The sequence below is a fragment of the Scyliorhinus canicula genome, chromosome 2 (assembly GCF_902713615.1).
Source record: "Scyliorhinus canicula chromosome 2, sScyCan1.1, whole genome shotgun sequence".
Lineage (NCBI taxonomy): Eukaryota > Metazoa > Chordata > Chondrichthyes > Carcharhiniformes > Scyliorhinidae > Scyliorhinus > Scyliorhinus canicula.
Genome location: NC_052147.1, coordinates 153,092,591 through 153,104,657, shown reverse-complemented (window position 1 = coordinate 153,104,657; position 12,067 = coordinate 153,092,591). Strand labels below are relative to the sequence as shown.

The 12,067-nt window shown below is 49.3% G+C and overlaps 1 protein-coding gene across 1 annotated transcript; it reads right to left on the bottom strand.

Moving 5' to 3' along the window:
• Positions 1 to 3,916: 3,916 nt before the first annotated feature.
• On the bottom strand, positions 3,917 to 12,022 carry LOC119962284 (origin recognition complex subunit 2-like). The gene is made up of 9 exons (XM_038790271.1): positions 11,816 to 12,022; positions 11,056 to 11,165; positions 10,775 to 10,907; positions 10,365 to 10,461; positions 10,058 to 10,204; positions 9,351 to 9,522; positions 5,788 to 5,840; positions 4,963 to 5,081; positions 3,917 to 4,450 (listed from the first exon to the last, which is right to left on the bottom strand). Exons 1-9 carry the CDS (start codon positions 12,020 to 12,022, stop codon positions 4,364 to 4,366), a joined length of 1,125 nt encoding a protein of 374 aa, XP_038646199.1. The 3' UTR covers positions 3,917 to 4,363.
• Between the last annotated feature and the right edge of the window lie 45 nt (positions 12,023 to 12,067).

The following is a 12,067-nucleotide window of genomic DNA, read 5'->3' as shown; positions in this document are numbered from 1 at the left end:
GAACCAAGAAACTGGCAATTATCCTCATTCCCCAAGACGAACACAGAGTAATTAATTATTTTGGTAAAAATAACTGGGCCTGTTTAGGCAATGACTGACTAAACTGGGATATACAATTTAGTTCTGCATCACCCTGCCCTGAAGGAGAGAGGATGAAGGTACAGGGTGGGAGCAAGACACAAAGAAGGAGAGGCAGCACTTGGGCAGTTGACAGCTGCAGGAGTTCTGCATTCAACAACAGACCGAATGCTGGCTATCTGGCAGTACGGAAGGGTTACTTGGGAGAGGCTCTTTCCACAGAAAAATGTAAAAGGCGCTGCGGAATTGGACGACGTTGTTGGGCTGCTGAAGAATAACAGGAAGTGGTTGGAGATGAACTACGAGACTATTCTAGCCTCTTCGAAAGGGTCCGTCTACACCTGACTACGGTCAATTCATCACTCTGCGCTGACACCAAACTCTCGCACGATGTACCTGCAGTGCGACTCCTTCCTGGGAACACGCCGTCACGGGGGCCCATTGCTTCCAAAGCTGGATCAAGTGGCTCCAGTTCAAAACCTGACAGTGATCAGCCTCTCCCACACATCACATTACAATTAATCACCCAATGAATCAATCTCATATTGACTCCAAACTAAAGCTGAAATAGCTCCACATTATGGAAATGAAGAAAATTAATGACAAGTGACAAATCTGGTATGTTTTAGAAATGTTTGTTTTTGCGATGTGGTGCCTCTGGCGAGGCCACCATTTATTGCCCATTCCTAATTGCCCTTGAGAAGGTAGTTACACCCACTGTGCTGTTAGGGAGTTAAGGATTTTGACCCAGCGACAGTGAAGAAGCAGCCGATATATTTCCAAGTCAGGATGGTGCGAGACGTGCAAGGGAAATCAAAGGAGGTGATAGTCGCACATGTCTGCTGTCCTTGTCTTTCAGGTAGAGGCCGCGGGTTTAGTAATAATAATAATAATAATAATCTTTTAAAAATTACTTTTATCAGAGTTACAAAGCCAGAACTCAGAGTGTGGACAGACGCAAACCCCTAATCCAGCTCCCTGCCCACTCCAAAAAACCAGTTCAATTTGAATTCAATTCATGGTCCCCAAAAGAGAAACAGATCCAGGCATCACACCTGACCTCACATTCATTTTAGCCAAAAGGCCAAGAAGCGATTGGTAATAATAATCTTTATTATTGTCACAAGTAGGCTTACATTAACACTGCAATGAAGTTACTGTGAAAATCTCCTCGTCACCACATTCCGGCGCCTGTTCGGGTACACAGAGGGAGAATTTAGAATGTCCAAATTACCTAACTGCACATTTTTCAGGGAATTTTGGGAGGTAACCGGAGGACCCAGAGGAACCCATGCAGACACGGGGAGAACATGCAGACTCCACAGAGTGATCCAAGCCGGGAATCGAACCTGGGATCCTGGCGCTGTGAAGCAACAGTGCTAACCACTGTGCTACCGTGCGGCCCCAATGTGCTGTCAAAGAGGAGTTGCTGCAGTCATCTTGTAGATGGTACACCCTGCTGCCCCCGTGACACCGGGGTGGGGGGAGGGAATGTTTAAGCTGGTGGACGTTGTGTTATCAAGCAGCTGCTTTGTCCTGGATGGTGTTGAGCTTCTCGTGTGTTGTTGGCAGCTGTACTCATCCAGGCAAGTGGAGAATATTCCATTGTATTTATGGTACCATCCCTCAACTGGTGTTTGGCTATATACTCTCCCGACATTCACCTAGCGATAGTCTGATGCTCAGTTACACTCTAAATATTGCGGGAGGGCAAGTCAATGTATTCCCTGTGCTCCAGCTTCCATTTACCAGCAAACCCACCCAGGCTGACATGGTAATCATATTGATGTGAAAGAGATGAAAATGTGACCCATACACAGTGACATTTTCAGAGCTGCTACAGTACATTCTGCTCCCAGTGCATCCAGTCAGTGCACAGAGCTCCAATCAGTCATGGGATTGTTTCCACCATTCTCAGTGTACAGGTATTATTCAATAACTTTGGCTATGTACTCACTGGACCAAATGGTGATAGACTGCCCCCAGGTGGTGTCACAAATATTGCTCTTCCATCTCCAACACAACCTGCTTGTGCATGCGTCTGCTGCACAAACACCTTTCATGTCGTAAAACAACCAAAGGCACCTCACAGCAGTGCTATTAAACAAAAGCACTGGAGCCTCATAAGGAGGCATTAGCATGACCATAGAGTTAGATTTTAAAGAGCGTCCTGAGGAAAGATGGGCAGAAAAGTTTGTGAATTCTAGACATTAGGATCTAGACAGCTGAAGGCACAGCTGCAGACAGACAGGAACATAGAAAACAGGAGCAGGAGGCCATTCAGCCCCTTGAGCCTGCTCTGCCATTTAACTAGATCATGGCTGACCTAACGCAACATCATCTTCCCCGCACTATCTCCATACCCCTTGATATCTAGAAATCTTATCAATCTCAGTCTTGAACACGCTCAATGACAGAGTCTCCACAACCCTCTGGGATACAGAATTCCAAAGATTCACCAGGAATCAGTCTGGTGAGCCTCCGCTGCACGCCTCCTGTGGCAAGACTTCCTTGGGTAAGGAAACCAAAGTTGTACACGATGTGCCAGGCTCAGTCTCACCAAAGCTCTATACGATAGCAGCAAGACGTTACTCCCGTACTCAAATCCTCTCGCGATAAAGACCACCGTTTCATTTGCCTTCCCAATTGCTTGCTGCACCTGCGCGTTAGCTTTCAGTGCTGAAAACAGGCAAGAGGCTAGAATTGTGGTTTCAAAAAGGTTAGAGATGTAAAGGGGCAGGGCCATGAAAGGGTTTGCACATTTTGAATCAGAAGTATTGTCGAACCAAAAGCCAATGTAGGTCAGCGAGCACAGGGATGGTGAGTGAACCGAGTGTTGCCCGTACACTCAGGTTTGGATGAGTTTAGGTTCATGAACAGCATTTGAATCAAAGTGGCGAGTCTGATAATAACAAAAACATGGATGAGGATTCCCGTCAATGAGCTGAGGCAGAAACGGACGATCTCGGCGATGGAGAGGATATGGCTGGTGATTCCCTGCCCGTGATTGGACCAGGCGAAAGACTGTGATCGAACTGTATTAAAGGCTGCAAGCAGGTAAGGAAATATCAAGGGGGATAATTTACCACAGTCACAGCAGACATCGTTTGTGACCAACTAGTTCCCTTCTAGAACATAGAACGGTACAGCACAGAACAGGCCCTTCGGCCCTCGATGTTGTGCCGAGCAATGATCACCCTACTTAAACCCACGTAACCCGTATACCCGTAACCCAACAATCCCCCAATTAACCTTACACTACGGGCAATTTAGCATGGCCAATCCACCTAACCCGCACATCTTTGGACTGTGGGAGGAAACCGGAGCACCCGGAGGAAACCCACGCACACACGGGGAGGACGTGCAGACTCCACACAGACAGTGACCCAGCCGGGAATCGAACCTGGGACCCTGGAGATGTGAAGCATTGATGCTAACCACCATGCTACCGTGAGGCCCTCAGGTTCTAGTGCCGAGGTAGTGCAGGAAATCCAATTGAAAAAGATTCAAGTTATGGGAAAGGTGGGCACAAACTTGGGAAGTTCGAAGACTTAGAAATGAGAGATGGAGGGGAGGGTTAATTGGTGAGGATGGAGATTTTCTTTGAGCGGAGTGGGGATGGTGTTAATAGGAGGGGAAGAACGTGTGGAGAGGAATAGTTCACAAAAGCAGAGAGCAATGGGACCATCAGCAGGTTCAGTGAGAACAAGGGAGCAGAAAGAGGTTAAATACATTTCATCAGCACAGAATCTCTTGCATACATAGCAGCTCGGCAAGAGAGAGGGAAGGGAGTCGGGGGAGAGTAAAGAAATTCAATTCAACATGCCTCGCAAAGCAGTCTGTGGCAGATTGAGAAACATCTTTTAATAGAAATTTTTATCGGTTTACAAAACTTTGCCAATAACAGCAGGTATGTGAAGTCGGTAAACAAAATAACCAGGTTTTAAACATCAGGTGGAACATTCTGGAGCAAAAAAAAATACACAGAATATCCATGCAGATTGGGCAACAACCCACCCAAAATATCAGCCTGCCAAAGGGGAATAGCACTGGAAACTCACCCTCTAAACCGAGGCGCTCTCACTCCAGGAACTCAGATATAGGAGGGAGGGTTAACCTGGTTACCGGATACTAAACAAGCAAGGCTCACTGGAGTGCAGATCTCCATTCTGACCCCTCACATTGAACACGAGGCACTGAAGATGTTCTAGTGATTGGGGCAAGGAATTTCCTCATTCCTGGGATTCTGCAGCCATCGGGATTCCCGGGGATCCATCCCTTCAATTTAGGTCGCCCTATCCTCCGTTTCAAGGAAGTTGCTGAGTGTAGCCACATCGACAGGGATGATGAGATATTCGACACCATCAGCACCCTGGCAAATCCAAACAGCAGACTTAATCCAACAGACATTGACCCACTCAAACAGTCTTCAGCTACAAGTTAACCATGGATATTCTGCAAGCACCATGAATGTAACAGGAGACAATGACGTAGTGATCACATCAATAGACTAAAAATACAAAATTTAAATTTAATTAATCTGGAATTAAAAGAGTCTCAGTAATGGTAACCATTTATTTTTGTAAAACTGTTGGGGCTATAATTGGATGAGAGCTATAATAGGCAGGAATCCTGCTTTGGGAGACAAGTTCCTCACCTAGCTCAGGTGTTTTTTTTTTTTTAATTTAGGTGAAACCCATGCAAACACAGGGAGAATGTGCAAACCACACGGACAGTGTCCTAGAGCTGGGATCAAACCTGGGACCTTGATACCGTGAGGCAGCAGTGCTAACCGCTGTGCCACCATGCTGTCCACCTGGCTCAGGTATGTACATGGCAGGGATGGTTCCTCACTTGGCTCAGGTGGGGTGGATTGTTTCCTACCTTTTTATTCCTGATGAGTTTGTGGTCTCGAAATTCAGTGAGCTGTGCTCGCAGAGTGAGGTTGCTGTTCACCAAGAAAGCATCACGACATCGCTGGTAGAAATCCTGGAAGGACATGCCTGAGGAAAAGAGGGTAAAGATTGGAATTTAGTGGGATCCTACTCAAAAGGGAGAGACACAGTCACATAGCCAGTTTAACGACCCAGTTAAAAGGCTCAACCTGGGCAGCCAACACTGGGAGAAACACAATAGATAGCCATGCACTGTCCAAGCCTCAAGAGTGGCAGTTGTGGGGCAGCACGGTGGCTCAGTGGCTAGCACTGCTGTCTGACAGCACCGAGGGCCCGGGTTCATTCCAGCCCCCGGTCACTGTCAGTGTGGAGTTTGCACATCTCCCCATGTCTGGTTGGGTTTCACCCCCACAACCCAAAGATGTGCAGGGTAGATGGATTAGGCACGCCAAATTGCCCCTTACCACCATCCTGCTTAAGACAATGCAGGCAATGGTGTTGGGACTGGCAGCAAATATTGTAGGCTCATGCAAGTCTTGCCCCTCCACAGAACATGAACCAGTGGCTGGCTGAGCCGTTCCGTCGCCTCCTGTACCGTCCCACCCATTTCCTTTCACACTTTCTTCCCACCCTTAATAATAATAATCGCTTATTGTCACAAGTAGGCTTCAATGAAGTTACTGTGAAAAGCCCCTAGTCGCCACATTCCAGCACCTGTTTGGGGAGGCCAGTACAGGAATTGAACCCGCGCTGCTGACATTGTTCTGCATTACAAGTCAGCTGTGTAGCCCACTGTGCTAAACCAGCCCCTTACCTGGGTTATCCTTGTTCTCCAACTGAAACTGAGCCAGGAGCTTAAATATTCCCCTGCGGCAGAACAGAGAATATGTCAAAACACAAGAACTAGGTGGAGTAGGTAGGCCGTTCAGCCCTTCGAGCCTGCCCTGTCATTCTACAACATCAAGCCTGATCAGATTGTGGCCTCAATTCCACTTTCCTGTCTGTCCCCCATAACCCTCAACTCCCTTGTCAATCATGACTGTCTACCACTGGCAGCTAACGGTCAATCAGTTGCAAGCATTTGCTTTTGAATAGATGCTAATAACCAGGTGTCATTGCTGGGATCTTGGGAATAGTATAAAAGCAAAGTGGCCTGAGCTGGGCGGGCAGCAGAGGGATTCCGAAAAGGAGTGACTTCTGAACAGAGTGGCTCCATTGGGAATTTGGAGAAAAGGAGGAAGGATCTAGTGTAGAAAATTGATATAAACGACTGAGGAATATAGATAACAATGGTTAAGTTACAACAACAGGAGCTGACTTGTGAGGGAGCAGCGGATCAGAGCACAGTACTCCCAACACACAGGGTAGGTCGTGGGCAAGGTGTTTTTTCCACTTTAAAGTCAAGTTAAGGGGCAGCACGGTGGCACAGTGGTTAGCATTACTGCCTCACGACGCCGAGGTCCCAGGTTCGATCCCGGCTCTGGGTCACTGTCCGTGCGGAGTTTGCACATTCTCCCCATGCTTGCGTGGGTTTTGCCCCCACAACCCAAAGATGTGCAGGTGGATTGGCCATGTTAAATTGCCCCTTAATTGAAAAACAAAATGAATTGGGTACTCTAAATTTTTTTTTTTTAAAAAGCCTCGTTAAGGGAAGGAAACAGTTTTAGCATTTAAAAAATCTTAAATAAATTTCTACTGGGTCTAAATTTACAGTAAGAGCCTTTTAACTAAAGTTTGGTGGGGAGACTCAGTCCCGTGTGTTGCGCTGCCTGCAACATATGGGAATTCGTAGACGCTCCTTTGAAGTGCCAGTGGTTTGACCAGCTTGAACTCTGGGTTTCGGAGCTTGAGTGTCGGCTGGAGGCTCAGCCATGCATTTGTGAGACTGAGAGGTTGGCGAATAGCGCGTTTTTAGATGTGGTCAGCTCGCGGCTTATCAAAGTGCAGTCAGAGAGGGAATGGATAAGCAGTCAGAAGGGGGGGGGCAGGCAGGTAGTCGCAAAAGCCCCAGAGTACATCTCTCTTGAGAACCATTATGTTGGAAAACAGTGAGGGTGACGGTTCTTATGGAGACTACATCCAGAGCCAGGTTCGCGGCACTGTGGTGGCACAATGGGGGAGGATTACGAATGGAAGAGCAAGTAGGAGATTGAACAGTGAGGGGTGCAGACAGGCGTTTCTGCGGACACAGACGTGACCCCAGGATGGTGTGTTGCCTACCTGGTGCCAGGAATATCATTGAACAGTTGCAGGGCATTCTGAAGGTGGTGAACAGTCAGAGGTTGTGATTCACATTGGTACCAATGACATAGATAGAAAGAGGGATGAAGTCCTGCAATAAAATTTAGGGAGCTGGTAGCAGACTGAAAAGCGGGACCTCAAAAGGTTGTAATCTCTGGATTATTCCTAGTGCCATTACCAGTGAATATAGGAATAGGAGGATAGAACATATCAATACGAAGCTGAAGAGATGGTGCAGGGGGGAAGCTTTAGTTTCCGGGTTCACTGGGATGGTTTCTGGGGAAGGGGAGACCTGCACAAGTTGGATCGAAACCGGAATGGGTTTAACATCCTTGCGGGGAGTGTTGTTTGGGGTATTTTAAACTAATTTGGCCGGGGGAGGGGGGGGGGGGGGGGGGGTGGAGAAAGAAGAGAAAAAGAGAGAGTTCACCTTAAATGAGGCCATATGGATAGAATCTGGAAACAAAAAGGGGGCAATCACATTGCTGGGAGTGTACTATAATAATAGTGATCTTTATTGTCACAAGTCGGCTTACATTAACACTAATGAAGTTACTGTGAAAATCCCTTAGTCACCACATTCCGGCGCCTGTTCGGGTGCACGGAGGCACGCAAACAGTCAGGGAGAGATAGAAGTGCAGATATGTGCAGAGGTATTAATGGTTTTAGTGGGCTTAAAATTGGATAAATCCCCGAGGCTCAGATGAGACGTGGCCTAGTCTGCTGCGAGAGGAAATTGTAGGGGTTCTGACGCTAATTTTCAAATCCTCTCTGGCCACAGGATAGGTGCCAGAGGACAGAGGACTGGAAGACAGCTAATGTGGTACTATTATTCAAGAGGGGTGGAGGGAACAAAAAGGTCATTATTGGCCAGTCAGTCTAACATCAGTGGTAGGGAAATTGTTGGAAACATTGAGACACAGAATTCATCTCCACTTGGAGAGGCAAGGATTAATCAAAGACAGTCAGCATGGCTTTGTCTGGGGGGAGGCGGGGGGGGGACTGATCAAGAAGGTAAGAACCTATGGGATCCTGCAATTTGGTAAACTGGATCCAAGACTGGCTTAGTGGCAGGAGGCAGAGGGTGATGGCCACTGGTTATTTTTGTGACTGGAAGCTGGTGTCCAGTGGTGCTCTACAGGGATCGGTGGTGGATTGCTTGTCGTCAGTAGGTGCACATTAATTTGGAGGGGTGGGGGTATGATTGTCAAGTTTGCAGATGGCACAAAAATTGGTGGTATAGGACTAGTGAGGAGGAAAGCCGTAGATTGCAAGGTGATGTAGATGGACTAGTCAGATGGGCACAGTGGCAAATGGAATTTAACCCTGCAAAGAGAGAGATGATGCACTTTCTGAGGACTAACGAGGCAAGAGAATACACAATGAACAGGAGGACGTGAGGAAGAACAGAGGACCGGAGGGACCTTTGGGTGTATGTCCATAGATCCCTCAAGGCAGCAGGATAGGTAGATAAGATTTTAAGGTAATGGGCAGGAGGTCTGCAGGGGATGTGAGGAAAATCATCCAGAGAGTGGGGGCATCTGGAACTCACTGCCTGAAAGTGTGGTAGAGGCGGGAACCCTCAACATTTAAGAAGCATTTAGATGAGCATTTGAAATGCCACAGCTTACAAGTGCTGGAATATAGGTGCTTGATGGTTGGCACAGGCGCAAAGGGCCTCTTTGTGTGCTGTAAAACTAGGACTCTGACCCAGCCTCTACTGCTCCCTGGAGGATGGGAATTCCAGAGCTTAATGACCCTCAGAAGAAATTCTTCCTCATCACAGTCTTAAATGAGAGACTCCTTCTTTTCAAAGTGTGTCACCTAGTTCTAGATTTCTTCAAGTATCTAACTTGCCAATCTTCCTCAAGATTGTTTACGCTTCAATAAGATCACCCCTCATTCTTTTCAACTCCAATGAGCACAGGCCCAACCTCCTCAACATTTCCTGGTTAGAGAATTCAGAGTTCCCCACTCCCCGCGATTATTTGCAAACTTCATTCCCACTGCATGGTTCACATTCAGCGTCTACTCACGGGATATTCGTGGGTCATGTTCACGCTCCCTAACCCACATCACCCCCCCCCCTTGATTCAGTCAGCGCACTGCCCCCCTCTGCCAGCCTGAGCCCATTACCTGGCGTTGGGGGTGAGACTGCGCAGTACGTGAGTCAGTGAGCTCAGTGCCAAGGCTCCCGACTGTCGCACCAGGAGCGAGTTCTCGTACGAGGTCTCCTCGGTGTAAGGTTTGAAGGTTGTCACCTCGTACCACAGCCAGTTAAAGAGACAGCTTCGAGTCTGATCCCACACTGCCAAACAGCAACCACAACACAACAGGGTCAGACAGTCTCCTGAAGCCAGAGAGAGGATTCTCACCCACCCAAACCCCGAACATCTCCCGAACACAGAGGCGTACGCCATCAGCCCCCACACACCTACAGAATGCCCCCACCCCCTGTAACCACCCAGTTCAGCCCCATCATAGACAGGGGCTCACCCAGTTATTCGGAGTTTGCCATTTGTAGACCATCCCGCCCCTTCTAACAGGGAAGACAGCATGTTCGAGCCCAGATCTACCGGCTCCATGGCCTTTCCTCAATCGATCTGGGCCTTCTTACCCCATCGTCAAGGCAGCAGAGAAGGGTGTGGTCGGAGAGGAAGCACTGACGATCTGTCTGCCCAGAGCAGGGAGCCAGAGACCAGAAAACACTTTCACCAACCCACCGAGGTTCAAGGCATCATACAGGGGTAAGTGTTGTATTGAACCCTGTGTGTGTGCACCCACAGACACACACACACACACCCACCCACTGGGGCACAGCAGGACAGACCAAGGTTACTCACTCAGAGGGGCATTCAGGTGGTCAATGGATGCAATGAGGTGGATTCCAGGAATGGTACTGAGCTGGCTCAGTATCTGCTGGTTCCGGCACCCTCGCAGCATCTGTCCGTCGATGTTATGGATGAGAAGATAAAGATCCAGTGTGGAATCTGACAGCGAGAAACACACAAATAAATACTCTCCAAAACCCAACAGTGTGAGGCCCTTCCACACAGCTCCACCGCCCCTCCTCCCCTAAACACACCACAGGTCACAGATCCCTCCATGGGTCTGTAGCACCCTCTGTAAACATACTCTGCAGATACACACCCTCTTCAAATGCCCTGATGATGAAGTTGAGCTGATCCACGGGGTTACGGAAGCTACCTTCATGTTCCAAAACCTCCTCTGTTACAGAGTTCAGAATCTGCGACACAAACAAACATTCGGTTAACATGTCACTGTGACTCTGAACAGTCAAACCGTCCCCCCCACCTCGCTCCTTTCAAATCCTTCCCGCTCCCTACACTTCACCCCCACACCTTCACCCCAATCCCCCACAAGGTCCAGCCCCCTCCCCCAGCCTCTCCTCTCCCTGACAGGGCAGCTGGGCGAAAAGGGTTCCTCCTGTCCAGGATTCACTCTTAGTTCAGTCCTGGTAAAATCAAAAACCTTGGACTTCTTCTCCCTCAGCAGCTTTCTTGGTTTGACTTCAGGGTCATTGCTCCGCAGATACTCACTGATTTAAGCGTAATACTCGGGAAAAATCCATTCACCACCACATGGACTGTCCCTTCCAGCATCGTAGAGCGGAATTCTTCCAGCAACTCCCGCTTGGAACCAAGACCATACAAGATGAGACTGAATCCCAATCTAGAAGTGGGAGTGGGGGGGGGAAAGAGAGGAGAGAGAAAAAGAGGAAACAGATGAACAGCTGAATAACTAACTGTGCTGCAGTGTTGGACACTGCATTTTCAGACACATTAATCATTCAATCGAGGGTCTTGTATCTTCTACTCACTGTGTCTGCAGCATCCACTTGTGAAACAGTTTCTCATGTTCCTCCTTGAGCTGCCTGAGCTCTCCTGCAAAGGATGAACTATCGTCACTCAATAGCCTCGTTAAGGTCTCCTGAATCAGAATGGAAAGCAAGCAGTCAGCTTACAGCCTCGGCACCTGGAGCTCGGTGGCAAGGCGCATGACCGAAGGGGCAGAGCAGGTGGGGGCGACCAAAGGGGCGGAGCAGGTGGGGGCGACCAAAGGGGCGGAGCAGGTGGGGGCGACCAAAGGGGCGGAGCAGGTGGGGGCGACCAAAGGGGCGGAGCAGGTGGGGGCGACCAAAGGGGCGGAGCAGGTGGGGGCGACCAAAGGGGCGGAGCAGGTGGGGGCGACCAAAGGGGCGGAGCAGGTGGGGGCGACCAAAGGGGCGGAGCAGGTGGGGGCGACCAAAGGGGCGGAGCAGGTGGGGGCGACCAAAGGGGCGGAGCAGGTGGGGGCGACCAAAGGGGCGGAGCAGGTGGGGGCGACCAAAGGGGCGGAGCAGGTTGGGGGGGGGCGACCGAAGGGGCGGAGCAGGTGGGGGGGGTGGGGCGACCGAAGGGGCGGAGCAGGGTGGGGGGGGTGGGGCGACCGAAGGGGCAGCGCAGGTGGGGGCGACCAGTCTCTCTTCCAGTTTTCCCGTTGATCTGTATCTTTAACTACTGTCCAACCATCATGATTCTCTAACTCCTGATTAACTAACAAAAAACCCCCAATGGATCAAAGCCCCCGACAACATGTACCTGATCTAACTTCGGGGTCTGTAGCTTCTGTAGCGTGCGGTCGGAGGTCAGGACCTTTGAACTGCTGTGAGCTTCGAAGTAGAGCTCAACGTGGCTTGGCTTAAAGAGAAGATGAAATGTCAGCAACGTTGTAGCAACCCAGGGAGGGGGGTTAGGGCAGCGAATCGTCTGAACAACCAGCACAGAGAAAGCTCCCAGTTCATTCATCGTCACTGGAGACAGTGTCAGAAACAACAAATGGCGTTAGAAAAT

What these genes read in the sequence shown, in the direction of transcription:
- LOC119962284 (XM_038790271.1), bottom strand. Translation starts at nt 12,022, where the DNA reads ATGAATGAACTGGGAGCTTTCTCTGTGCTGGTTGTTCAGACGATTCGC. An exon ending in CGAGTATTACGCTTAAATCA is followed by an intron (nt 10,462 to 10,774) that starts GTGAGTATCTGC and finishes TTTGTGTCGCAG; the next exon opens with ATTCTGAACTCTGTAACAGA. An exon ending in GGAGAACAAGGATAACCCAG is followed by an intron (nt 5,082 to 5,787) that starts GTAAGGGGCTGG and finishes TCTTTTCCTCAG; the next exon opens with GCATGTCCTTCCAGGATTTC.